At 39.1% G+C, this 24,151-nt stretch overlaps 1 protein-coding gene and 1 long non-coding RNA gene across 5 annotated transcripts in view; one reads left to right on the top strand and one right to left on the bottom strand.

Annotated features, from left to right (window-relative positions):
* Positions 1-24,151, bottom strand: part of LOC145962052 (uncharacterized) — a 282,741-nt gene that overhangs the window by 97,476 nt on the left and 161,114 nt on the right. For all 4 annotated transcript variants that reach the window (XM_083082827.1, XM_083082829.1, XM_083082828.1 and 1 more), the window contains exon 4: positions 20,748-20,838. In XM_083082827.1, the coding sequence (XP_082938953.1) occupies positions 20,748-20,838 (91 nt within the window). The remainder of the gene's footprint in view (positions 1-20,747; positions 20,839-24,151) is intronic.
* Positions 19,821-22,855, top strand: LOC145962057 (uncharacterized). The gene is made up of 4 exons (XR_014435797.1): positions 19,821-20,083; positions 20,517-20,832; positions 20,934-21,025; positions 21,396-22,855. It is a non-coding gene; the product is annotated as an uncharacterized LOC145962057 (long non-coding RNA).

The raw sequence follows: 24,151 nt of genomic DNA, 5'->3' as shown, positions 1-24,151 counted from the left end.
CTCGTATTTACGGATACGATCTTTTTGCTGTCCCTTTCTGCAACGAAAGAGAACGAGTGTAGGAAACGACATGATGGCGACGCGACGCCGCCACCGTCGGCCAGCTTGGAAGCAATTATACAATTAGTTAAAGTATCTGGCTACGTAACGGCCCATAAAACAAACGTGATTATGTGAACAAACTACCGTTGATAACGAGATGTAAAGAGAATCACAGTTCTCGTCCTTCCTATCTATAAATGGTATTAGCATCATCAATGCTGCCATAATTTCATTCTCTAGATAATTATATAATCGGTACAAAAATTACAATTATAATTATCTCGAAGAGAAACCAGATTCAATAACTATTACAATTAGTTTGTAAATCATCTCATTGTCAGAATCTGAAGGATATGATAAATTTATTCAACTCAATCATTTTTCCCACGTTGCGTCGTTTACTTGATGGTGTTTGATATGAATACAAAAAGAGAGAGAGAGCGACTCGATAAATATTTCAAGAAAACGTAAACGATGAATCGCTCGTTCAAATCTCTGGCGCAACAGTGCTAAAGCGATATTTGAGCGAGGTTATTCGACGCCATCACCGGAATTTTAGCATTCTTTAGGCGTATGCTGCGAGGGTGTACCTTTCGTTCTTCTGTATTATGCATTACCCACAGAAAATCGCATTTCCGCTTCGAAGAAAACCGTCGTATTCGCGAGCAAACTCGAATGATCTTTGCCTGAGTCTATGATTTCGCGTAAATGACTTCGAAGTTAATCCAAACGCGCGAATTAACGACATCAAAATGATTGTTGGCGATCGCAATTTTTTTTGCTACAGCTGTAAAGTTTTATCGAAATATTAAATATCGCTTTGCATAGAGAATTTTTCAACGATAACAATTTTTTATGATATTATAGTAGAATATGTAAAAATAATAATTAAAAAAACTGAAATAATAATCTTTATATATTTTTTAACGATATAATACATCCCTAAAAACATATTCATGTAAAAAAGTTAGTCAATTGCAGGTTAATATTTAAGAAGACCGAGAATATTTAAAAATATGTAATTTTGTTATTAAATTCGTTAATTCTTTATATCCACATTTATTCAACGAAATTATAAATAGAAAGAATTGTAGAATTATATGTGTCATAAATGTGTAATAAATATGCTAAAAATTTTCTCTCTATTAATTTTTTCATTTTTTTTGGAGATTAATTATCCTTTTCTACGTTGTTCATCGAAATAAAGAGAATATTTCGCGGTTTTTTACTCTAGCGTTTTCTATTCTTTTGAGCAAATTGATCGCTTTACAATCCAAAGTACCTTCGTAAGCGGGAAGAGCCATCACTCTCGAATCTACGATACTAGAAATCGGTTTTCAGTTAGCGATCTTCTCTTTTTAGCTCGTCTTTGCGTATGCATAATGCATAACGGAGCGCATCATCGTATCTCCATTTCTTCTTTCTGCACGCGGCGGAGAAGAGCTTTTGTATCGAGCAGGCGAGAGAGGCCTTATTTTTTCCCCTTTGCCAAGCCTCAGCGCTTTTCCCTCGCCCCGAATCGACATCGACATCGACAACGGCTGCAAGAAGGCGACGAAGGTGACGACACGTGTGCCAAAGTGAAAATGTATGGCTCCGCGAGCACGTGAGTCGACTCCCCCACGTGCAACACACTCGTGAAAGAGATTCTCATAACTCGATATGTGATCGGTGGAGGGACGCAGGAGGGCCGCTAATCTCTTCTCGATGCCACTTTGTAAAGAATCGAGTGACACGCTGCCTTTCCTTAGGTGACAATGGATCATTACTAAGGCATTGCATGTTATGTATAAAAGTACATGGGTCGTGAAAACTTTTCGATCTGAGAGATTAATTTAATAATATTCTCTCCATTGTAATAATAATCAATCCTTTATTATCGCTCATTAATGACAATTGATATTACTATTTTTCATTCATGAATTTTATATTTAATTTCACATTTAATTTCATATTTAATTTCATTTCAAATTTCATTTTTGATTTAGTATTCAAAAGTCAAATATATAATATATGTATCGAACATAAAACTGACTTGTAAATGAAAACAGTTAACATTTCCTACTCGTTTATTAGAAAAAGGAGACTTTTTTTTTAATATTTAATAACATTTTTTTTCGATAGTAAAAATTAGTTTCTCTTGTGAAAAATATATATGTTTCTTTCATGCTTTTATTAGATATTTTTATCTAATATCCTTCAAAACTTCCTTCTCTTAAATAGAGCAATGGAAAGTTCTATCGCAGAAAAATACATTATTTTCCGACTTTGTCTTCCGAGCTCGAAGCAGAGTTCGTGGCTGACAGACCCGTATTAGCGAATCTGCAAGCCGAACGTGAGGCAGCATGAGACCGGGCTGCATAAATAAGGCGAAGGAAATTTGCAATTATGAATCGGGACTAGAAATACACGGCTGTCCTCGACACCTGCACCTTCCCTTCCCGCCCCTTCTCTCTGTGGCTCTATCCGACGTGAGTGCATACCCGCACCATCGAGTTCTCGTAGAGTTCCACGGAGAGGGTGTGCCGCAGGAAAAGTTGAAGGAAGCACAGCTGACGAGTATGCAAATCCGGGCGGTTCCTGTTCCTGCGTCCCAGCTTCCGACGGAACATTGCACAATCCCTATGTGTAGCTTCGCATTAGCAACTTTCTCAACGTGAGAGATACAATAGAGATCGATGGTCATCGATTGATGTAAAAGTTTATTTTAAATATCTATTTGTTACAATAATTTATACAATTTTATCTAATACATGTAGAAAATTCAAATCAATTTATATTTATCAATTTATATATTTTAAGATTATTATGTACTGTGTGTGTGCTAACCATTAAATTTGTATAAAATAGTATAATTTTAATGACTATCTGTTATTAACATTCATTAAATGCAATAAACCCTTGTAAAAATATTTCTAATATACTTTTTGCCTTCTCGTCACAGATTAAATGTTATTTTTTATATCAGAGAGATTTTGTGATATATGGAAGTTTCAATTTTGATAGTTACGTATTTTAGACTCGACTTTAAAAGCTCAAAGCGTACACTCCATTTCCGTTTTCTCCCTCATACATACGTAAATATCGCCTTCTTGTCCTAAAAACTTGGAATCGCAGCGAAGACTAACAGATACTTTGAAGATCGGTCGTGCGGACCGATGGCTGCCGCAGATTTCATTTCCATATGGGATCGAACCATTTAGCGCAAACATTTCTTCCCATTCACTAAAAGCTTCGTCGCGTGTCGCTTCTTTCTCTTTCTCTCTTTCTCCCTCATCTCTCGAATGGCATCTAACTTACAATTTAAATAAAAGCAAACACACGTACGCGCGCCAAGTCACCCTTCAGCTGCCACCGTATGACGTTACTTTGTACACTCTTCGGGCACCTATATCCCGATGCGAAAGAACTTTCAATGGATTTCAGGACGAAAGATGTCTCCGACAGAGATCGGAGGGTGTGATGAATGCCCCTTAACCTCGGAACTCTGCCAACTCTTTCTTACTCGCAGGATCACGAGTCTGACGTCTTAAAGTGCATCGAGCATTCAGAACCAATATCCTATTATAATTTGAATGATTAATCTCCGATTAGAAAGAAAATCTTCAGAAAATCTCTCAAAGAAAAAATAAAGAGAAATATTACTCATTTATACAACTGAATATAACAAATTTTTTAATGTTTTCTTCTTTCAATTGTTGTATAAATTTTGGATAATTTCTATAAATAAAACTAAATTCTTATTTTGATAATCAACATTTTGCTACATCTTTTTTTAGGAAAAAAGCGATTTAAAAAATTTAAGTTTTCTTAACTATTTTTTAATATTTTATTAAAAATTAAATTTTTTCAACTCTGTAATAGAAAAAGTTAAAAATAAAAATTTATTTTTTAGTAATGTATTTGATTTATCATAAATATTTCTGACAGAATAGTGATTCTTTGATGACGCAACGTATCATCCATTTAAGTGGATTCAATATCCTATGCCTTTATCCTGATAAGATGAAAAGGACCAATCTTGCTTGACCCTTTGCTTCTGTATGCGCCTAGGGATCACTATGGCATGCGATTGCTCAAATCGCGAATCCTACGCTCTTAAGATTAACGAACCAACTATCCCTGTCAGACTCCATCTCTCCGTTTCCGTCCTTTGTCCCTTCATTACCACAGCTTTCTCCTTCTTTCTCCGTCTACAAACGTCGGATTCCTCCTTTGTACGTTTGATATAGCCCGACAACTATTCGAGAACTCTTTGTACAACGCAATCGGGAATTCTGCGAATAAACCATAGATTGGCCAGCACATGCCTCAAGATTGACTGTCCATTCCATATCTAATTTCAATATGTAAAGCAATGTTGAATGCGTACAATCGTATGCAGAAAATATAATATTTGACATAATCTAAATAGATAAACTATACAAAATAATCATTTCGTTAACCTTTTCGCCCAAGTCAGAATTAAATATAAACTTTGTGAGAATATGCTTTTATTTTCAGTGTTGCTTTCTAATTAAAGCAATTCTGAATTGTTTAAAATATTTTATTTATTTTTCCGTAGCGTGTAAATAAAAAAGTGGCACAGAAAGTTTTTGAGGGAGATGCTAGTTAGAAAATAATTATTTTATCAGCCAACCTCCCGAGTATACCGCTAGTAGTTCTGGCGTGCAACTTTGTAGGATAACATCTACTTTATACATGGAGTATTTTCCGTCCTCATTGCCACACGCGCGTCCTCTTCACGTCCCGCTGCGGCGTTCGAGACGTCGCTGCGTGATCCGACAGCTGAAGAAAATGGAGACGGATGATTTCCCTTTTCCCGAGACCTAACGCAGGGCGTCGCGTGACAACACCGTGGGCTTCCTGAAACGCGGTTTCTCCGGCAAATGCACGCCGCTTACCATGATTACGCGCGCGCGCGTGTACGCACGTATATATCCGCGGCAGCCACGGCGCTTCTGAGCATAATTTAACGCGATACGTTGGGGTTGTGCTAACTTGCTTAGCGCAACCTCAAATAGAACCGTAGGTTGGGAAATTTCCTCTGGCGCTGCGACCAGATCAACAGGAGCACCACCTCCCCGAGGAGAATCGCGAGGAGGATCCTAATTGCTTCGACAGTCGTCTCCGATCTAATGAGCTGTTGCTAACTAAAGTGGCGCAGATCGTTCGGATAATGTTACAATAAACCGTAATTATTATTAGAAAATAATTTACATGTAGTTTGGAATTTAAAATATGTACATTCATGTTAATTATCTTGGAGAAATAAATAATTAAGGACCAGATAATGCTACAATAAACTGTAAGTATTATTAGAAAATAATTTATATGTAGTTTGGAATTTAAAATATGTACATTCATGTTAATTATCTTTGAGGAATAAATAATTAAGGACCAGAAAAAATTTTGATGCATTGAGCTGTATCATTGTAGAAAGATGATTAAAATTTATTACAATTATATTCAGAAAATTTATTGAAAAAATTTTCTGAATACAATTGTAATAAATTTTAATATTTATATATATGTACATAAAAGTTATATAGAATTTTAAAATTGCAAGTATGCATATATGTTATATAATATAAAAACGTTTGAAGCACTTTAGACCCAAGCACATTCGGATACAGAATGATTATACGTAAGGTGCTGTGCTCGACAAATTGTCACTCTTGGAAATGGTTAAACGGCGCTAAAAGGAGAACAGCGCGATCGATTAGAGAACTATTCGACAGCGATACAATAACCATGAAACGTAGCAGCGACAGTTTGATACCGATGGCTATAATTACACGAACACAGTGCTTAACGATTGATCGAGCGGCGAGTAACGATCCATTAACGGGATTACACACGATTTAATGCGTATCCACTGTCCGTTTATTAGCTCATTATCATTGACGTTTATCGTCTGGTGACATTTGCCAAATGCTGATAAGCACGTTACTCAGCTATAATTATAATATAAATTACGATTCTAAATAAAATTCGATCATATAGAAAATATTCTTTATTGATTAACTTAATCTTTAACACATCAAGCGCGTGTTTCGTAACGTCATTCGTATTGTTCAAAGATATTGTAATGGTTGAAGCAAGAATATTGAGAAGGATGTGAAAAAGGAGCGGCTTGTAATCTGCATTTCGGCAACAATGGCCATGAACGTACGAGAAACGCATCGGGAGTCTCTTCTTGGCAAGGAATGACGGTAGCTCGGATACTCGAGGGTTTCTCCGGGGCCTATAATCATGCGTCTTGATTAGTGCCGTGCACTCAGTGATCATCCCCGACCTCTAATGCCTCTCTGCTTCTCGCGCCTAGTCCTCTCTAGTCCTTGCCTCCTTCTCGACGCAAACTTACTAATATCTCTGACCCAACCGCTCTTATCAGGTGACTCGAAAGCATCGTGCTGTTCTACATAAAGTCGACGCCCAAAAGTGATTAAACTTACCATATTCGTCAAATTTACATCTCTCTAAAGAAACGAGAATATTAAAAATTGTATAATATTATTTAAAGAATTATAATAAAACATCTGTAATATATAAAGTTTGGAAGATATATATATTTTTAAAAAATTAAATTATTTTTCTCTAAGTAATGTAATTTTTAATGCATAATTTAAATTGAAACTGCTTTTATTTAATTGAAGTTGTATCCCAGTTAATCTAATATTAATAATTTCTCAAAGTCATAAATCTTGCATGTTCACGCGATTTTGGCAGATATTTGATGGAGTTTAAGGATAAAATAATCGGTATACCCTGTACGTGTTTGAATCGATGGAGAAGCTATATGCGAGGTAGAGGATGGTGTGTTCGTAGCAACGTCCTAGAACGCGGATGAGCCTCGAGGAAACCATTATAGACTTGCGTTCTCTCTCGTTCTGCTCCGCTCTCGCTTCTAGCACTCTCTTACCGGGAGATAACCCAGAGCGACGTTAGATATTTAGCAGGAAGAAAGGAGGATCAGAAATGCCTAAGGACTTCTCTATTTTGCCGGTGAGCCCCGAAATACGATCGAATAAAAGTCCTCTTAACGAGAATGTGCTACGCCATATCGTGACCACAATTTACAAAGCTCAATGTTCGTTCGCTTAATGCAAGCCGATGATCTTCATCTCTCATGCACGACTCGAAACTCGCACTAGGGCGCAAACATTAAAATTCAATTAATAACACAAATACGAGAGGAAAGGAAGGAGAAACCTGCTGATAAGTAACCGAGGCGATTCGCGGTAAAGCGCGTCGAGCAAAGTCGTAACAGAGTGAGAGAACCACGAGTTGGTAAAGTCCTCCTGCGCAAAGCGCAAGATTAAGCAAATCGATGGTCGACCGGCGTTTAAGGTCCCGGTCAATGGCGCGGAAGAGACGCGGAAGGAGAACCAAGTAAGCAGGTTATAGCGGCGCGCGCGAGCTGCTACAGATGGATAGGTAGATAGAGGCCTCGGTTCGGGTGGCCCGAACTGATACAATTAGATGTGATCTTAACGCCATAACTCAGAGCTAATCTCGAGGTCTAGACCGGGCCCGGGTGAATCTCTGGCCTTCCGGGCAAAGCGCGATTCACTTCATTATTCATCCCGTTCTCGGTGTGCCGGCCCAGTTATCTCTCGCTATCCTAGCCGGATGTTAACCGGCCAACCTAGCGACCTATCGAGGAAAATTCGCGCTCCACGAATAGCTCGCGAATTCTATGGCGCAAATTCACCACCAAGATCCAGTCGAGGGACCGGGTACCTTCCTGCATTCCCCGCATTCGCATTACCGTTTCGGTATTACCGAAAACTGTCGGGTCTCCTAGGCGCAACCACGTGCGACAGCCTGTAGAAGGCAATAAAATGTGGGATATGCGAGGATGAGGGTCAACTTCACCAACATAATTAATCGTATCCAAGCGGTTTCTAACGCAGATTTACTTTCAAATAGCTTTTCTATTGGACGAAGAAAATTAGATGAGAGTTTCACTCGCTTACGTATGTTTCGAAAGAAAATTTTTCTCAAAATTTAACAGTTATTTAATGTCAATATAAAAACACAACTAATTTTCTTGAAAAAAAATAAGTTAATTAACAGCCTGCATACTTTGAAATTTATATTATATAAGTAAATGTATATATTTTTAGTCTCTTCATCAATAAGTATCACTACAATGCGCGACACCTCCTACGAAAAGCAGCCGTTCACAAATGCCTTCTTTCCCTTTAATAAACCGTAACTTTATCCGCCATGAAAATGCGAATTGTAGTAAAGTCTTGCCCGCGGGAACTTCTCCGCCGGTTATTGACTTAGTTCGTTTATGTACTCACGGTTTACGATGCTACTAAAGTTACGATAAGATACCCGAAGCCGGACGGTTAAAAATAAAATGTCGCGTATTCTCGATAGCCGCTGAATATCTCCATATAATTTTCAAGATGGCAATCAATGTGTTATCTGTCTGGGAAACGCGGTGAGAGTTTCTTACTGGATTGCAAACGAATACATTTTTCGCGAAATTAAAGAAACAATTTTACTTATCGTACTAATCCTTTCATTTCTAATTTTTTTTATATAAACTTCTTTTTTCTTTTTATAGATTAGAAAAGACTTAAAATAATTTATATAGTGAAAAATAATATGCTATAAATCATGGCATATATGAAAAAGAAAAAAAGATGTTATAAAGTATATCACATAGAGAATTATTTGCTGGCCAGGGCCAATTTAATCTGGCATCGTGTTAGATGGCTTGGAAGTGCACGGCGATAGTTTCTGACCCATTTACCCAGATGCAATAATCGTTCATATATTCAACTGAATTGCTTGAGCGAGTCTCAATAGAAAAAGCGACTTCCGCAGAAAGTAAAAACGGCACAGATTTAATGGCAAGCAAAAAACATTTTGCTCATTTAACCAGTATAAATAAATAAAAATATTACTTTGGCATAAAAGTCAACTAAAAATGCAACGCTTAAGATGAGAAAAAATTCTGATAAACTCTTGACGACGGGATACGCACTTGTCAACAGGTACGAGAGAATCTAACGAGATATTTATCATGATAAACGAGCGACTCTTTCGCTATCTGTATAGACTTAATTTTAATTCCATTAAACGGCAACCCTACTTCTCGAGGAAAAGACGTCTCCTCTCTCAAAAAGACGAAAAGGCGCGATGCTCCCTGGAGATTTAAGGTTCTTAGGTTTGCCGCGAGCTACAGTCCAATGATTAACCCTTTGAGAGCGCAATTATTCGCGGAAGAGATCTTCGAAGTCCAACATCCTGGCAAATAACCAGAATCTTAATGAGCGGCTACTCTTTCGAGCAACCTCACTATTAAAGCTTCACTATTGAAGTATTTGATATTAAAGTGTTTGAAATGGATTTTCAAGTCATTTGTCGGCAATCGCTGCGCGCTTTGATGTACTCTCTTATAAAATCAATGATAAGCAGTGATTTCACAGTTAAGTATAGCAAAATAATTAAAAACGTGAAATATCAATCTATAATAAAGTTTTACTGTTTTAATCAATGATATTTTCATTGATTTAATTTAAGAAAGTATACGAGTCTAATATAAACATAATATAAAGCATAGAATAACATGGTAGAAGCAAATTTTATTAATAGTCGTAATATAATTAAAATATCTTTGCCACAAAATTCAAAAAAATATTAATATTTTTGTATACAATCCATGAAAGTTACTATTATATTACATAAAATTGAAAATCTTGTTTTAATCCAATTTACAGCTGAAACGCAATGTTGAATACTTGTCTTTCTGTTGTCATGAAAAATTATTTTTACATTATAGGAAAACAGCACTATATTATCGCAATTATTAAATCAAAAATTATATATAAAGTTTGATGAATCCAAAATAATTCCAAATTTTTTATACTCTGTATATATTCTCTCGTTTTCTATCACGCACGAATCCTCCGTTTTCTTCCTCCTGTAACGAAACAATGTTTCGACCATCATCGTTTATCGAGCATAATTATTAGTCCATCCGGACAATATCTCGCGCTTGCTACTTGCCTTGAAGAGACAGCGAGACAACGACACGCGAATTGTGCAAGGATGAGTCTCAGCTACCTGTGGCTTCGCCTAGTTTCATGCAAGAAACGGCGACAATGAACGCGAATTAGCGTCGTCGCGTATACATACGTCGTATCGTCTGTATCATCAGCGTTTGATGGCGCGGAAGGCGCGGCGAGGCTGCCGCCGTAGGGGTAGCCGCTTTGTGCCATCAGGGTGATTATATTGCTGCTCGGCGAGAAACATCAAGCCACATGAGCGAGGAGGAGGGTGACTCCGACCGTTACACGCGCCGACGATATATATCCGTCGTCGTGTATCGCAGCCAGTTGTACCGAGCGCGAAGTGGGATACGGAGCTTTTGTTAGTTAGAAGATACGAAGGAGGAAATGGATGGGAGAGGCGGAGGAAGACGAGTTCTAATGCTATGCGTAGCAAACGATGCATAATATGTGCCATCGAGAGCCATAAAGCGTGAAATTAATACAACGAATAGTAGAGCTTAATAGTAATTACGCTGCAATTAATTAATTGTAAAAAACAATGCGATTCAAAGGCAATATTATTAAATGCAATATATCTGGATACACATTTGATATGTTTTTTAAACAAGATAATGGGTTATTAATATATTATTAATTTTCTTGGAACGTCAAAAATAACAATTCATTACTATTCGAGCAATTTTGAAAAAGATTGTCATTTGCTAGATTAATTATTATTTTTGTGCGCGATGATATTATGTCGAAAGGGTATCATATGCTCCTTTTCAAGCATTATTTCAAGTCACTGTATCTCACGACTAAAAGTGGCATAAAAATGAATTCAAATTCTCTCAAAATAAAGCTGTCGCATTTCGAGATTATGTGCTCTGGGAAAGCGCTTGGTACGTTGCTCGGCTTAATCCGAGATCTTACCGGCACTTTGACTTCCCCTAAGAAGGAGACGCCTTCTCGCAGATCCCTTCCTTGCTTTCTTCTTCTTCTCTCTTTCTCTCTTTTTCATCCGTTCCTCCCGCTTCTCGCTTCCTTTATCAAGACGCGAGAGAAACGTTTCGCGGTAACGCCGGCGTGACGGCGGCGGGCTCTGCGGGTTGTATTTTTTTTACGATATTATTTATGATATTAATTTCGCCCCGGTAACGTCGGCCCCGCCGGGAGTTGTAAAGCGGGCCGAGACGCTCTCCTCTTTTCCTGCGATATCATTGTCTCAAGCAGGCAACGGTGTACGACGACGACGACGACAACGCGAAGTACGACGGCGAGGGGTAGTGAGGGTTGGAAAGAAAGGGGTCGTCGTGAGGCGACGTGAATAGTGGCTCTCTTCTATGAAGTGCGGGAGGAAGAGCAGCCACACCCGGTGTTTTTGGTGAAAAGAGGAACCCCTCTTCCTTCGTTCTCTCTCCTTCTCTCTTTTTCTTTCTCTCAGATTACCTACAGAGAGAGACGAAGAAATCTCGGCACCCGACCACCACTATGGGTGTCGTCTCGTGGAAAATCTCACAACGCCCAGAGAGAATTGCTGCAGAAAGTCGCGCCGCGAGTGTTGGAAAATTATTCTCAGTTATCGTCTAAAAATTTCCGCGAAAATTCGCAAATTTCAATCATTCTAATTATTGATTCATTATATTGTTAGATAATAAATCTCTTTTAGTCGATATAGAAATATAGCCGCCATTAATGCTTCATTTATATTTGTATCATTCAAAATATGTAGTTGGAATGTACTATTAATTGTATAATGTGGAGAAGAAAATATATCAATATCAGATATTGCTGAATGAAATGGAAATCTAAGACACAATTTTTAAAATGAAGAATTTTAAGCGGTTCTCTCATTTCTATCCTATTTTTACTAATTTTTACAATCGTACGAATCGAGTAGAACTAAAGATATTGATATTTGTTCTGTACAAAATATTGACGCAACAAATATGAAAATAATATTATCTTCGAAGGCTAAACTCTCTTTCTCTCGTAGCGTGACAGATCTGCAAAAATGGGGTTGGTCGCCCGCGGCACCACTGGTGCAAGTAAATCTAAGTCTCACGGATAAGTAAAATTTAAAACCGTTCCCTCTCGTCCTCAAATTACTTTCCGGAGGCGAAGGGGGAGAGGAAGGAGCGAGAGAAGCGGGACCGGATGATAGCTCACGAGATAAAAGCGAGCACCGGGAGCTTCGGTTGCCACCGAAAGCTCAAGGCCGCATTAATCTCGGTAATTACGTCACCTCTGTTTATCCCCCGCGGTGTGCTTCCGCTTGTCCTTTCTCGCACCCCGCTCCCACCTCCTACCATCTTCATTCGTCTCGTTCTCCGGTGGATCCTGCGGTTGAACCACCTCCAGGAACACTCTCACCGAGGTCAAAAGCTGCACCGAAGGGGACGGCGGGCTTTTTATCCATCTCCAACGTAATCAAGCAATAATTTCAAGGTGTTGATGCATGGAGACACCAGCGAAATCAAAGGAGAATAACTCAATTTAAAGTAACAAGGAAATATAATGATACTTTGAAGCAATTTATTTTAAAACAGATTTGCGACTTTAAATTCCTCAATTCTTTTCATACTTAATTTCAGGTTTTGATGTAACATATTAAATAAAATTTTCATAAAAATTGTATCATCAGAGAAAACATGCGAATTTATAGATGAAATAATATAATATTTATAATATAATATTTTCAAATACATAAACATCTTTATATTTTCTCATGAATGTCGATTTATAGGATCTGTAATTCTTGTAAATCTCGTGATCAGATTTTATTCATGTCTAATACGAGGTGGAAGGAGCTCTTTGCTGAACGATGTTGCCGAAAGCTCGCTTTTCCCAAGAGGAGGGAAAGAGGTTACGAGGAAGGCAGCGTTATGGTACACCGCAAAACCAACAAACGATATGCGCCAAGAGACTATGGCGGTCTGACATATAGCGAGCTATGCAAATCTGTCTAAACCGTATATCGTCAGGTTTCAGAATAACTCAAGAGATTCTACAATTTCTGCAAAATAAAATTTCTATAAGAAAAAATAAATATTTTCACTATTCATCAAATTTTTCTTAATTAAATGTATAATTATGCATATATATATAGTATATTATTTTTCCATGTTCAAGATTACATAAATAATAAAACGACAGAGGAAGACACAATTTATTGATAAAATGAAGATGAAATCTTGTACCATGTTTCTGATATATTTAAGTATTGTATAGAATCTAACATATTTTATCGATAAACATTTCAATAAAATACACTTTATTACCAAATGTAAAGTCTTTTTAGAAGATTAGTAATTCTAAATTTTTCTCAATGTGTACGTAAATACGTCAAAATATCAAAAAAGCTTAATTTCTCATAAAATATTTGAAACATTGCATGATTCTAAATAAAGCAAGGTTCTTGCAAGATAAAAATACAGAAATATGCCATGCGTTATGCTCACCTAGATGGCATATACGCAGGAGGGTGTGTTTCGAAGCGAATCACCCCTAATTCGGCAATAGCATAGCTTAACCACAAAGCCAGCTAATACAGCGATTAGGCGTCGTGTACAAGCCAACGAGGACTGCTCGAGGCAATGCCTCAACCTGCGTGAAATCATTGCACTACGTATCGCTTACAGCGACAAATGTATCGCTTACGGTCCAAACATTGACTCATTCAATAGATTCGATTAACGGGACAATGTACTCCGTCTTTTAAATAGAATTTTAACGTAAATAATATCATTTTTTAACATGACGCTAAACAGATAGATTATTAGGACACAATTTCGGAATAAATTTCATGAAAATTTGAGAAAAATAAACGAACGCTTCTACTTTTAGAAAATAGGTATCGGTACCACCCTATGTCTCGGTAACCTTAAAGGTTTGTCCATCGGCCCAACGGTCAGCCATTGCGGTCAACTACACAGCTTGTCCGACTCGCCTTCGTGCTTCGGGTCCTTTGGTGATTAACGAGAGGTCAAACCTACTGCCGGCCAAAGCACGCGCAAATAGTCTCTCTCTCGTGAAATTGGGTTCCAAAGCGAGTTCTGATTGAGGTGCCCACCAATGCGGCCTTGACGAGGTTTCTCCGGCTATGTCCTACGTCGGGATATTCCCGAGCGAGCGAAGCGAAAACGCCGAGAGTGTGAACGAAGATCGCGAGGAGAAGGAAGGGGGAAAATTCACGCGAGTCTTGTATTTGAAGTACGCACGAACGGCTTCAAGTATTCGGCCCTTTTAGGTCGAAATACATTCTACACATCTGTCAAACACGAAGGAAGACCTGAGAGGAAGCGCGATCACGAACAAACGAAAGTAAGCAGCGAGGCTTCGTTAACGAGGAAGCCGCAGAATAGGAGTTTATTAGTCAATATAGAATACTTAGTGTCATATTCCATCGGACGGAATGTCAGTGAGAAGGAAGAGGTTCGTGCGAAGCTGCCACTTTATCGGATTAGCCAGTCGCGGTAAAAGCGTCCTGGAAAGAGCACCCTCCAATTCGTTAATTTGCCCAGACTCGCTCGTTTCCTTCGCGGCGATATTAATCGGGCCGGACGTTCTCGGGGATATCTCAATCTCCGAGGATATGGCGCCGCCAAAGCAGTTCGTCATAAACGAGAAACGCTTGTCATATCGGAAGGAAATCTGTATTTCCTTTCGTAGTGATAACTTGATAAAGTATTATTTATGTTCTAGACAAGAAAATCTCTCTTATATATTAATAAAATATTTAACTCATTAGAGTATCATAATAAATTTGTGATAATCCATTTATTTATTAAAATTTATAATATCCATAAAAACATTAAAAATACATGAAACAATTCATCATTATTAACTAGATATTTTTTCCAGGAATGTACAGATTATCGAAATATCTAGTCTTCATTAAAAATCTTCTGGCTATTTAAAAAAATTAAATTTCACGTTATCTGTAATATTAAATTTTTAATCTCGTACTAAATTTATATTAATTTTTTTATCTCTGTTAAAAAAACTTTTAACATTCTTTTTCTACTAACTACCGAGATGTTCGAAAAATATCGCAAGCACGAACAATATCGTACAAAAAATTCAGTTCACCATCGACGCGGATCTTTTTTTGGCGGCACCATCGGCCAAACTTTTTCGAGGGTTGCGGCCGTGGGGAAGGTGTATTGTTTATTCAGAAACGTATCAGCGTCGGCGACTACGGCGGCGACGACGACGACCACGACGAACGACCGTGTCGACGAAGAGGCGGACGAGAGCGAGAGGGCCGCGTGAATGGCGCTTCCGGTAGAACGAGGTCCGCAGGGCTCCGCAGACTCTCGCTTCCGGTCAGGCGTCCGCCGTTGCTACCCCATCGAAAACGCGAGACCGGATCCTCCCTGCGTTCGTCCTCCCTCCTTCCCGCTCCCCCCCCCCCTTCTGGTCCCCTTCATCGCACTCTCTGACTCTCCCTTTCTGCCTGACGAGAAGTTCGCTCATCGGACCCACCGGCGTTCGTTAATTAAGATATCGATTCTTATTGTCCGTCGGCCGCCGAGTCGAGCGGACGTCCTGGCCGGCGCCTGATTTCACGCCCGCGTTAGGGGTTGCTCGTGTGCGCACGTTGTCGGTCACCCGCGACGAGGCAACCCCTCTATTTGCGCGCTTTTGTCACCTCGTGGTAGATTCGCGATTTCGCAGCGTGTCGTATCGATTAATTGTCCAACATAGCGGATTCGCCTTCGTTTCCTTATGCGTTAAATGACAATGCATCGCGTGTCCATGTTTCACATCTCGTTAATTCTTAACTATTAAAAACAGTCAGCAAATTGTCGTCGATAGAACATATTATATGTTCTATGTACGAGAATGATAAAGGATAAATTTATTATTAAATCTTTATACAATGAAGAGAGATTTTGCATATGATATATATAAAAATAAAACAATCAATTTTGCAATTTTGAAAAAATGATGTGATAATTCTTATAAGTGAATAATCTCAATGTTATTTCCAAAAATAGCAATACTTTTATATCTATTTTTATATCTATTTAACACTATTATTTATTAGTATTATATTTATTTTCAGATTCGGAAAATATAGCTGCAAATACAAATTAATGTGCTTTTTTTCAAAAATCATCAAACTATAGAAAATATGATAGTGAAAAGATTTGAAAGGGAAAAAACTTGATTTAAAAGATCACTATGATTGTCACCTGATAAATATCTTCATGAACATACGATCGCGAATCGCCACATAGATCCAGAGGGCAATTCAGCTATATAAGATGACATGTAAAATCAAGGTCGACAGCGGCAGTAAAAAGAATGGAATCGAGTAATTACAAGGATTAGACTTAAGTCCCGTAAAGTCCGCCACTTGTGGAGCTTGTTCCCCTTTTATCACAGTGCTCGAAAATGTACGCGATAATACTATGAAATTTTATACTAAAACCGAAAATTATATCTTTACAGTAGAGTATATGATTAAAGAAGTTTTCAAAAATTGATGTCAATTAAATGATTATGTGTTTCTAAATAAGCTTGTACCTACAATTTTCTCACTTTTGATAAGAGCAGTCTAGAAATTAAAATTATCGTAACGTATCAATATAGTTATTTTATATTTGCAATGTTTGCAAAAATAAATTCGTCTATTAATATAATGCGATTAATTCTCAATTCTCGTTAAAAAACTTGACGCATTGATGGAAACAAGTTACATTGCTCGACCGTAGATTGCATTACGCTCGATAAATTTTATGACGATTTTCGACATCGTCAACTATCAATTTCGTCGTCCCTCGTTTCTTCCACTCGTCGATGGCGGCAACTCGACGTGCTACGTGCGCACATATGTAGAACGTCGAAGCTACAGGTGTCAGCGAGAGCAGTATTTTTCAGCGAAACCCGGTGAGGGTGTAGGTGATAGAGCGAGAGAGAGAAAAAGGGTAAAGAGCGCGAGATGCCGAGGTGCGAGCGGGAGAGAAACGGAGAGAATGAGAGAGAGAGCCATCAAGGAGAGGACGGGAAAAGGAGAGAGGGACGTTTCACCGCGGCAGGAAAACGGCGGAGTGCCGGCACGCACGTTGAATCTGCTAAACGCTCTCGCTCGTGCGTGAAATGCCTCGATATCACTGTTTTATTTCGGCCCGCTCGTTCGTCGCCCGTTCTCTCCCGTTTCTGCAATTCCGTCCTTTTTACTCCCGTTTGTCGAGCGACCGAACGAGCGAACCGACCGGCCGACAGGCGGGCGCAACCCTTTCTCTCGTCGCGCTCTCGCGCCCGTTCGTGCAGATTTGATGACCCTCCCGCCACGATCTGACGATGATTCAATTGTCTACGACCAACTGAAATGAAGCACCTGCAAGTTGAGCTTTTTCACCGCGCCGGCCTTTTATTTAGTATTGGACGGCCGCGTTTCCGACGGTTCAGAATGACCGTTCTATTGATTTAACCCGGCCAGGTACGGGGAATGCAAACGCGAACTTCTGTCTGATTAAAATATCGTAAAATTGTCTGCGTTTCATTCAATGTCGTATTTAATCGAGATAAATATTACTACAATCGAAAAGTTTAGATAAATTAATTAATTTTAATAATATAATAGTAGTAGAGCAAATTATATACATGGAGAAAAAGTATTTAAATTTAAAACATTCATCGATAAGGATCTCTCTTTCAACTTCACCGTATATGCATAATTAATAAAACATGTAATTTTCTATACGCATATAGTTGATATAAAAATTGACACACATTCAGAAATTATTAAAAAATTTGTCGCAGGTTTTTGGGGCAATATTGCCGCAATATCGTTTACAGCGTTCGATAAGTCGATAAATCGCAGAGTGGCCCGTTCGGCCAATTTAATTAATAATTATCGACTCGAGGAGTAGCGTCCTGCACAATGGCGATACTTCCTTCTGGCGTAATCCTCCGAAGATTAACGAGCCCGTACCAGAAGGGACCGTTCTCCACCGTCTCCTGCCGCCCCGAACCCTCTCTTCTCGCCGCCTCTCATGCGCTATATCGTCCTCTCTTATAGCCGCAAGACGCCATGGCGCGCCTTGCGGTGGTTGCGGCAAGAACCCTCGCCGTACCCGCATTAACGCAATTATGAATTTGTCGCGTTGGGATCTGACAATACAAGATGTCGCAGCCATTCTCCTGCCGCACCTTCCCACCCAGCCGAAGCCACCGAACCCAGCTTGAGACCCTTAGCCCGGCTTTCCTCATTTATACTAAAACCGATTTCGTGGACTATATGGATCGAGACGACGTGACATAAATGCAATTTACTAGGCCACGTGGGCGATCGCACGACGATATGGAGAACGCCAGTTATTATTGCAAAATTCCCATTGACAGATATCATCGCAATTGATTTATCTCAAATTATTAAGAAAAGAGCAAATAGTTACTAACAAAATAATTAACGACGTCTTAATAAATCAAAGATGAGACTTTTAAAGAGTCGTATTCGCAAAGATAGACTACAATTAACATTGTATTAAAACTAAACCGAAAGCATCACGTGAGATGACATGATTCACGTACAATAGGTAACGTGCATTGTCGTTCTAACTCGAAACCACAAAATGACATTAAGTGTCGTATCTCGCGAAGCCGCGAATCCTGCTCTTTGCCATTTATCGCGCATCCACGCCGAACGTCCAAGAAATATTCACCGGCGCTTCACCCTGTCGTTTCTCCCTCGCGAATCAATATCCAATGTATTTCGTGTGCCCGTCTTGTTATCCGTGCCGTTCGTTTTGCGACGCGGGAAGCGAGTGTAGTTTCGGCGGCCCTAAGTTAGTTTCGAACGGTCCCATGGAGCAATAGCAGTAACAGCGACAAGCCTTCTCTCTCTCTCTCTCTCTTTTCTCCTTGTCTCTCTTTCATTCTCTCCGTATCGTGCGGTAGCGTGCAACGGGTGGGAGAACGAGAGGATCGTTGCGGCTCGCCGCAGGCGACTGCTGCGACCTGCTCTCCTCAGCGACAAATTCCTCCTCCCGGCTCGACCACTTCGGCCCGTCTCTCCTCGCTCTTGCGCGCCTCCTCGTTTCATCCCGCCCGACGCTGCCATCCGAGAGAGTTGCGCGTTTCTCGATTTCTCCGCTTATCCTCCTTGAACTTGCACAACGCGCAAGAAAATCAATCGGTGTGGTCCGGCAAGGCGCGAGGATTCTCGAGGCCTTTCTCGCAGTTCGGATTCGAGAAAGGATAGACAAGAGGCAGAGCGATTCTAAACATCAAGGAGGTAAAGACTGCCTAGTCAGCCCTCAATATCGTGAGAGCCGGAGAGATCCGCGCAAACAACCCTGTAACCTCCGATTAAGCGACGGCCGGCCAGGCGATGTCCGACCCGCTGTGCTGGCCCCATTATCGCTAACTAATAAAGGGTTTAATTGAAACGCCGGGCTTTTGTTTCCAGCACTTGAGAGCTGTTCGCCTTTCCGAAAACGCTCGGGAGTTTGACCGGTTCTAGAGGTTCCAACGCAGATCGGAATTTATTAATAAACTATGAATTTGCGGAAAAAGATCGGCAATATTTTGACTGGAAGCTAAGATCTATTATAATTCAAACGTATTCGGTATAATATAATATTATTTACAAAGATAAAATCGATTATCGAGGTAACTGAAATTAATAAATTTTAACTCATTGATTTTTTACTATTCGACTAAACAAAAATAAAACGCGTCAAATCGAGTCATAATTCATAGACAAAAGCGATCGAGATCGCTTATAATCGTGACGTGGATATAGCCGACTTCGTGCTCGTCCACAACTATTTTCTATGAAGGGGAAAGAAGAAAGTTTGATCGCAGTAAGTGCCGCTATCATGAGAGATCACTTTCGACGCGATTTTTGCTCTGGATGAAAGCTCCGATCATTGTCGTGATGTCATGTTCCTAAATTCCACGCATGTCGTGTTTGCTAGAAGCAGGACATTATTCTTAGGAAACGCAATCATATTAGTTTCCCAAGTCGTTAGATTATTTATGCCATCTGCTATCGAGGGACTCTATATACGGTAAAAATGCTTTGTGCCGCGGCTTCCTTCAATCATTGTTCTTACTGTCGCAATCAAACTCATGAAAAACGTAAAACATAAAAACTGTCAAAGAATAATCATTCATTGATGAAGCATGGATAATTCTAGGCATTTCGAAACTTTGATTTTAATGAAAAATATTAAATGCCAAGGAAATAAATTTGATATAGAAATTTTTAACTTGTAAACTATTAAAGAAAAGATCAAACAATTTTAGCAAACTGATAAGTAAAGAATATATAAGAACCCTTCCTTCGAGCAGATTTAATAAAAATTTAATTAGACATTAAGTTGTTGAGATAATTTAATTCGAAATTATAAAGTCGTAATAAAGAGAAAATTTCATTATTATATATACATAAATCAAAGTTCTTATCAAAGCTTGCGCATAATTAATGTTTCCTCAATACAGGGATATATTCTCTCGTGTAAAGTGAAAAATAGGCCATTAGGATATTAAGCAATAAAATTGCATGTGCACCGAAAGTTTCTCGAGAGCGACGAGGAAACGACGGGGACTATTGTGACGTAAACCGAAAGTTGCGCGCGATAAATCACTCTTCGTTTAGTTGAAAAAATACGAGAGAGAAAAGAAAAAGAGAGAAGGGTTGCGTGCTGCAAAAATAGTAAGATAAAAACTTACCTTGCTGGCGTGCGGTTGGACTGACTGTTCGTGAGAGAGTCTGCTGCAAATCGGCCGAAAAGGCAGCCTGCCGTGTTTTGCTCAGGTATAACTGCAAAAAAGAAATGAATTACGTGAAATTATTCCTTCGACGTCAATTCTAATTTATAAGCGAAGCATACTTTTAATTACATGTACTACATTAAGAATGAATTTAAGTAATGTGAGAAGACAGATGTGTCGTGACTAAATCAAATCGTGCACTATTTTAAATTATAAGACGAGCGAATAATTCACTTGTAAGTAGCAAACAATAACGTTTATTTTAATCATTTATTTTAATAGCTATCATGAAAACGAATTTTATAAGCATAATATTATTTATACGTATATGAGAGAAATACAACTGATAAAAATATATAAATTTAGCCTATTGATGTTTAATTCAATATACAATAAATCAAGTCGTAGAATAAAAATAAGAAAATGGAATAAAAATTCCATTTTCCATGGTATTTAATTCGAATTTTATTTATCTATTTAATAAAAATATTCCAATCCAAATAATGTTACATTCATAAAAATCTCCATTTATACTTATTATTATATTCAATCTGTAATTAATGAAGTAACAATAGTTGTCTCCATTTAACGAGTTAATCATAACAGGAGAAATTCCCAGTCGCTTGCTCGTTTCGTTCGTGTATAAGGAAGACTCCGGAATCGCAACTGGGATCGAAGAGATTTGGCATCCCGATCACGCACTAAGGGCAAGCCATCCCCTTTAATATTAGGACCAAATCGGACCGACTCGCTTCGGTATAAAATAAAGGGCTGACATGCGAGCACGGCGGGAGAGCCGAGGCAAGCCAAGCCGAGGGAGAAGCCGAAGCGGGAAGGGAGTTTCGCGCGCGCGAGAGAGTAACGGAGAAAGGCGTGGAAGACAGGCATGGAAGGGTGGCTTCACCACCGCGGTGAGGGATGACTGAGCGAGTCGGTTAAACGGGCGTCTTCTTTCATAAATTTGGAGGGCGCCCTCGGATAAAGGTTTAGAATAAATCGTTCGGCCTGTTATCCACTCCGACGTCGGCGGATAACGGCAGACGAGAGCGACCCCGGATGGCTCAACAATTCCTCCTCAGCCTTCCCGCATGATCACACGTTGTACCGCTTTGAGATGCGTTTTCCACCCATCGCACATGAAATTCCAAGTTTCATTAATACGTCATACATTCTATGCCGAAATAAGCGTAAAATATTCATCGAAATGAGAATAAATGATGAAAAGCCTCTTAGAGTCTACAGAGAGATTTGTACACACTATCTTTTAGTTCTACACATCTTGAATTTAAAATTGAATCTCTTAAGAAGAAAAACTCAATTTTTTTTTAATGTGTTATCGATATTTACTTTATATAAAATTACGAGAGAAATGCTTATATTAAGAGATAATTTAACACAGAAATGTTGCGTGTAATCTGCACGGTAACTTACTACGCGCAAAGCTGACTATCTAAAATGGCGAGCGCAATATGAAAGTTCAGGCGGGGGTAGCTAGAATGCTCATAAATATATCCTCGAAGATCGCACAAATCGCTCGTTCAAGGCCAATCCCCTTCGACGTTCCCTGCAAGAGATACGAGAGGGAACCCTTCTTCTTCGACTCGAGTAGAAATACGCACGACGATATGGCAAGTATATGCGAATTACATGCACGCACGCATGTAACGTACACGAACGCGCGGTCCGAACATATCAGGCTATCGCGAAAAAAAAGGAAGATAACGGAGAAGGAGAGAGAGAGAGAGAAAGAGAAAAGAAATGAAAGTAGAAAGGCGAGAACCTTTCAAGAGAGAGAGACGAAGAGGCTAAACCAAGCAGAAAGCCAGTCCAATTTCTCAAACCTGTCCAATCTATGTCGTATGCAAAATCAATCACGCTCTACCCTGCCATACCACTCTCCCGGGGAGCCCTCAGGGCCCCACAATTTTCAAATCTACCCGTAGCCACGCGGTAATCTAGCTCCTGAGGCAAAACTTCTCGCCGATCTAAGACAGAGTTCTGCTATCGAAGCATCTTTTCTCGATCTATGTCATCTTTGAGACGATATCTAATACATGTGCCATATGTGAATAAATGCAGATTAATATTTAGTTATATTTATTTATATATCAATCGTATCAATCAACGATGTAAATAAATAAACCTAAAATTTGAAAAATCAAACTTGTGATTTTTTCGCATAACGCACAAGAATATTTTATACTTCCTAAAAACATTTTCCTTTTTTTTAATTTCTAAGAAAAATTTGTCGATGGATGGCTAATTAACATCTAAGAATAGTCTCATAAACATCTAAGAATAAATAATAATATATAATGATCGATTAGAGAAATAATATATATATAAATTTCAATAATAATACATATATTATGAACATCATAGCAGCAAAAAATATGTACATATATCAACGAAAGAATAACCTTTGAAGCTGCATCGAGATGCACTGGTAATTTTGTCAACGTTATAAAGTTTATATTGAGCCTTTGAATCATGGTAATAATATCGTCGCGAGTGTATGCTCAAAAGGCAGGCCGCGACGTGGAGAAAGACATTTTAAAAAGTAAAATTCAGAAAGTCATTAGGAACTATCGGACGTTTGTTTCGCCGTCCCCCGTCCATTGATATGCATTACTTTCGATCGACAGCCGCGATCATTAAAGGGGTCTAAGGGCGCTCTGTAAGGGTTTCAAGGCCGGGTGACCGCCTCGAAAAAGTAATTTGTCCTTTGGGGGCGCGAACTTCAAAGTGCACGCGGGACGAATGTCCCGCGTGCGGGCTTGCTACAACAAGCATCGTTCTACTTGCGCCCCTTTCTACTTGGCGCCACTGATCAGACTTGCTGATTTTTGCCGTCGCAACGTCGGCGTGGACCTTGTCCATCGACGACCGTCAAGGGCCCCGGCTGTCGAAGCTCTCAGCCTCGAAAAGACGGAGAGAAGCGGGAGCGCGCCACGAGGGGTGCGAAGAGTTTAGCATACGCATTTTGTACATTGAAATCTCGACACGTTCGTCCAACTTTAAATTGAAACTCGCCCGACGCGCGTCGTCTCCCCGTCGTCGATAGTCGTCCCCATCGTCTCGCAGAATGTCGTCACATCAACAATAAAGGAGATTATAGTTAAAAATCGAAAGAATATTAAAAAGTATGAAAAAATCTAGTAAATTCTATTCTTTCAAAAAATTATTTAATCAAATTTAAGATTAATTGTACAATTAAAATGCGATGTTATAAATTAAAATTTGCTTTACTACTTATTTCTTCATTAGAATGAAACAAGATATATGAGAAAAGTTCAGAATACCAAAGCAATTTGTAATATTTCGACTTACACAGAACTTTGTCTGATTTTTACATTATCGGA

Source organism: Camponotus vicinus, unplaced genomic scaffold (genome assembly GCF_025532165.1).
Source record: "Camponotus vicinus isolate PSW18456_S1 unplaced genomic scaffold, iyCamVici1.0 SCAF_11, whole genome shotgun sequence".
Lineage (NCBI taxonomy): Eukaryota > Metazoa > Arthropoda > Insecta > Hymenoptera > Formicidae > Camponotus > Camponotus vicinus.
This window is presented reverse-complemented; position numbering and strand designations above follow the sequence as displayed.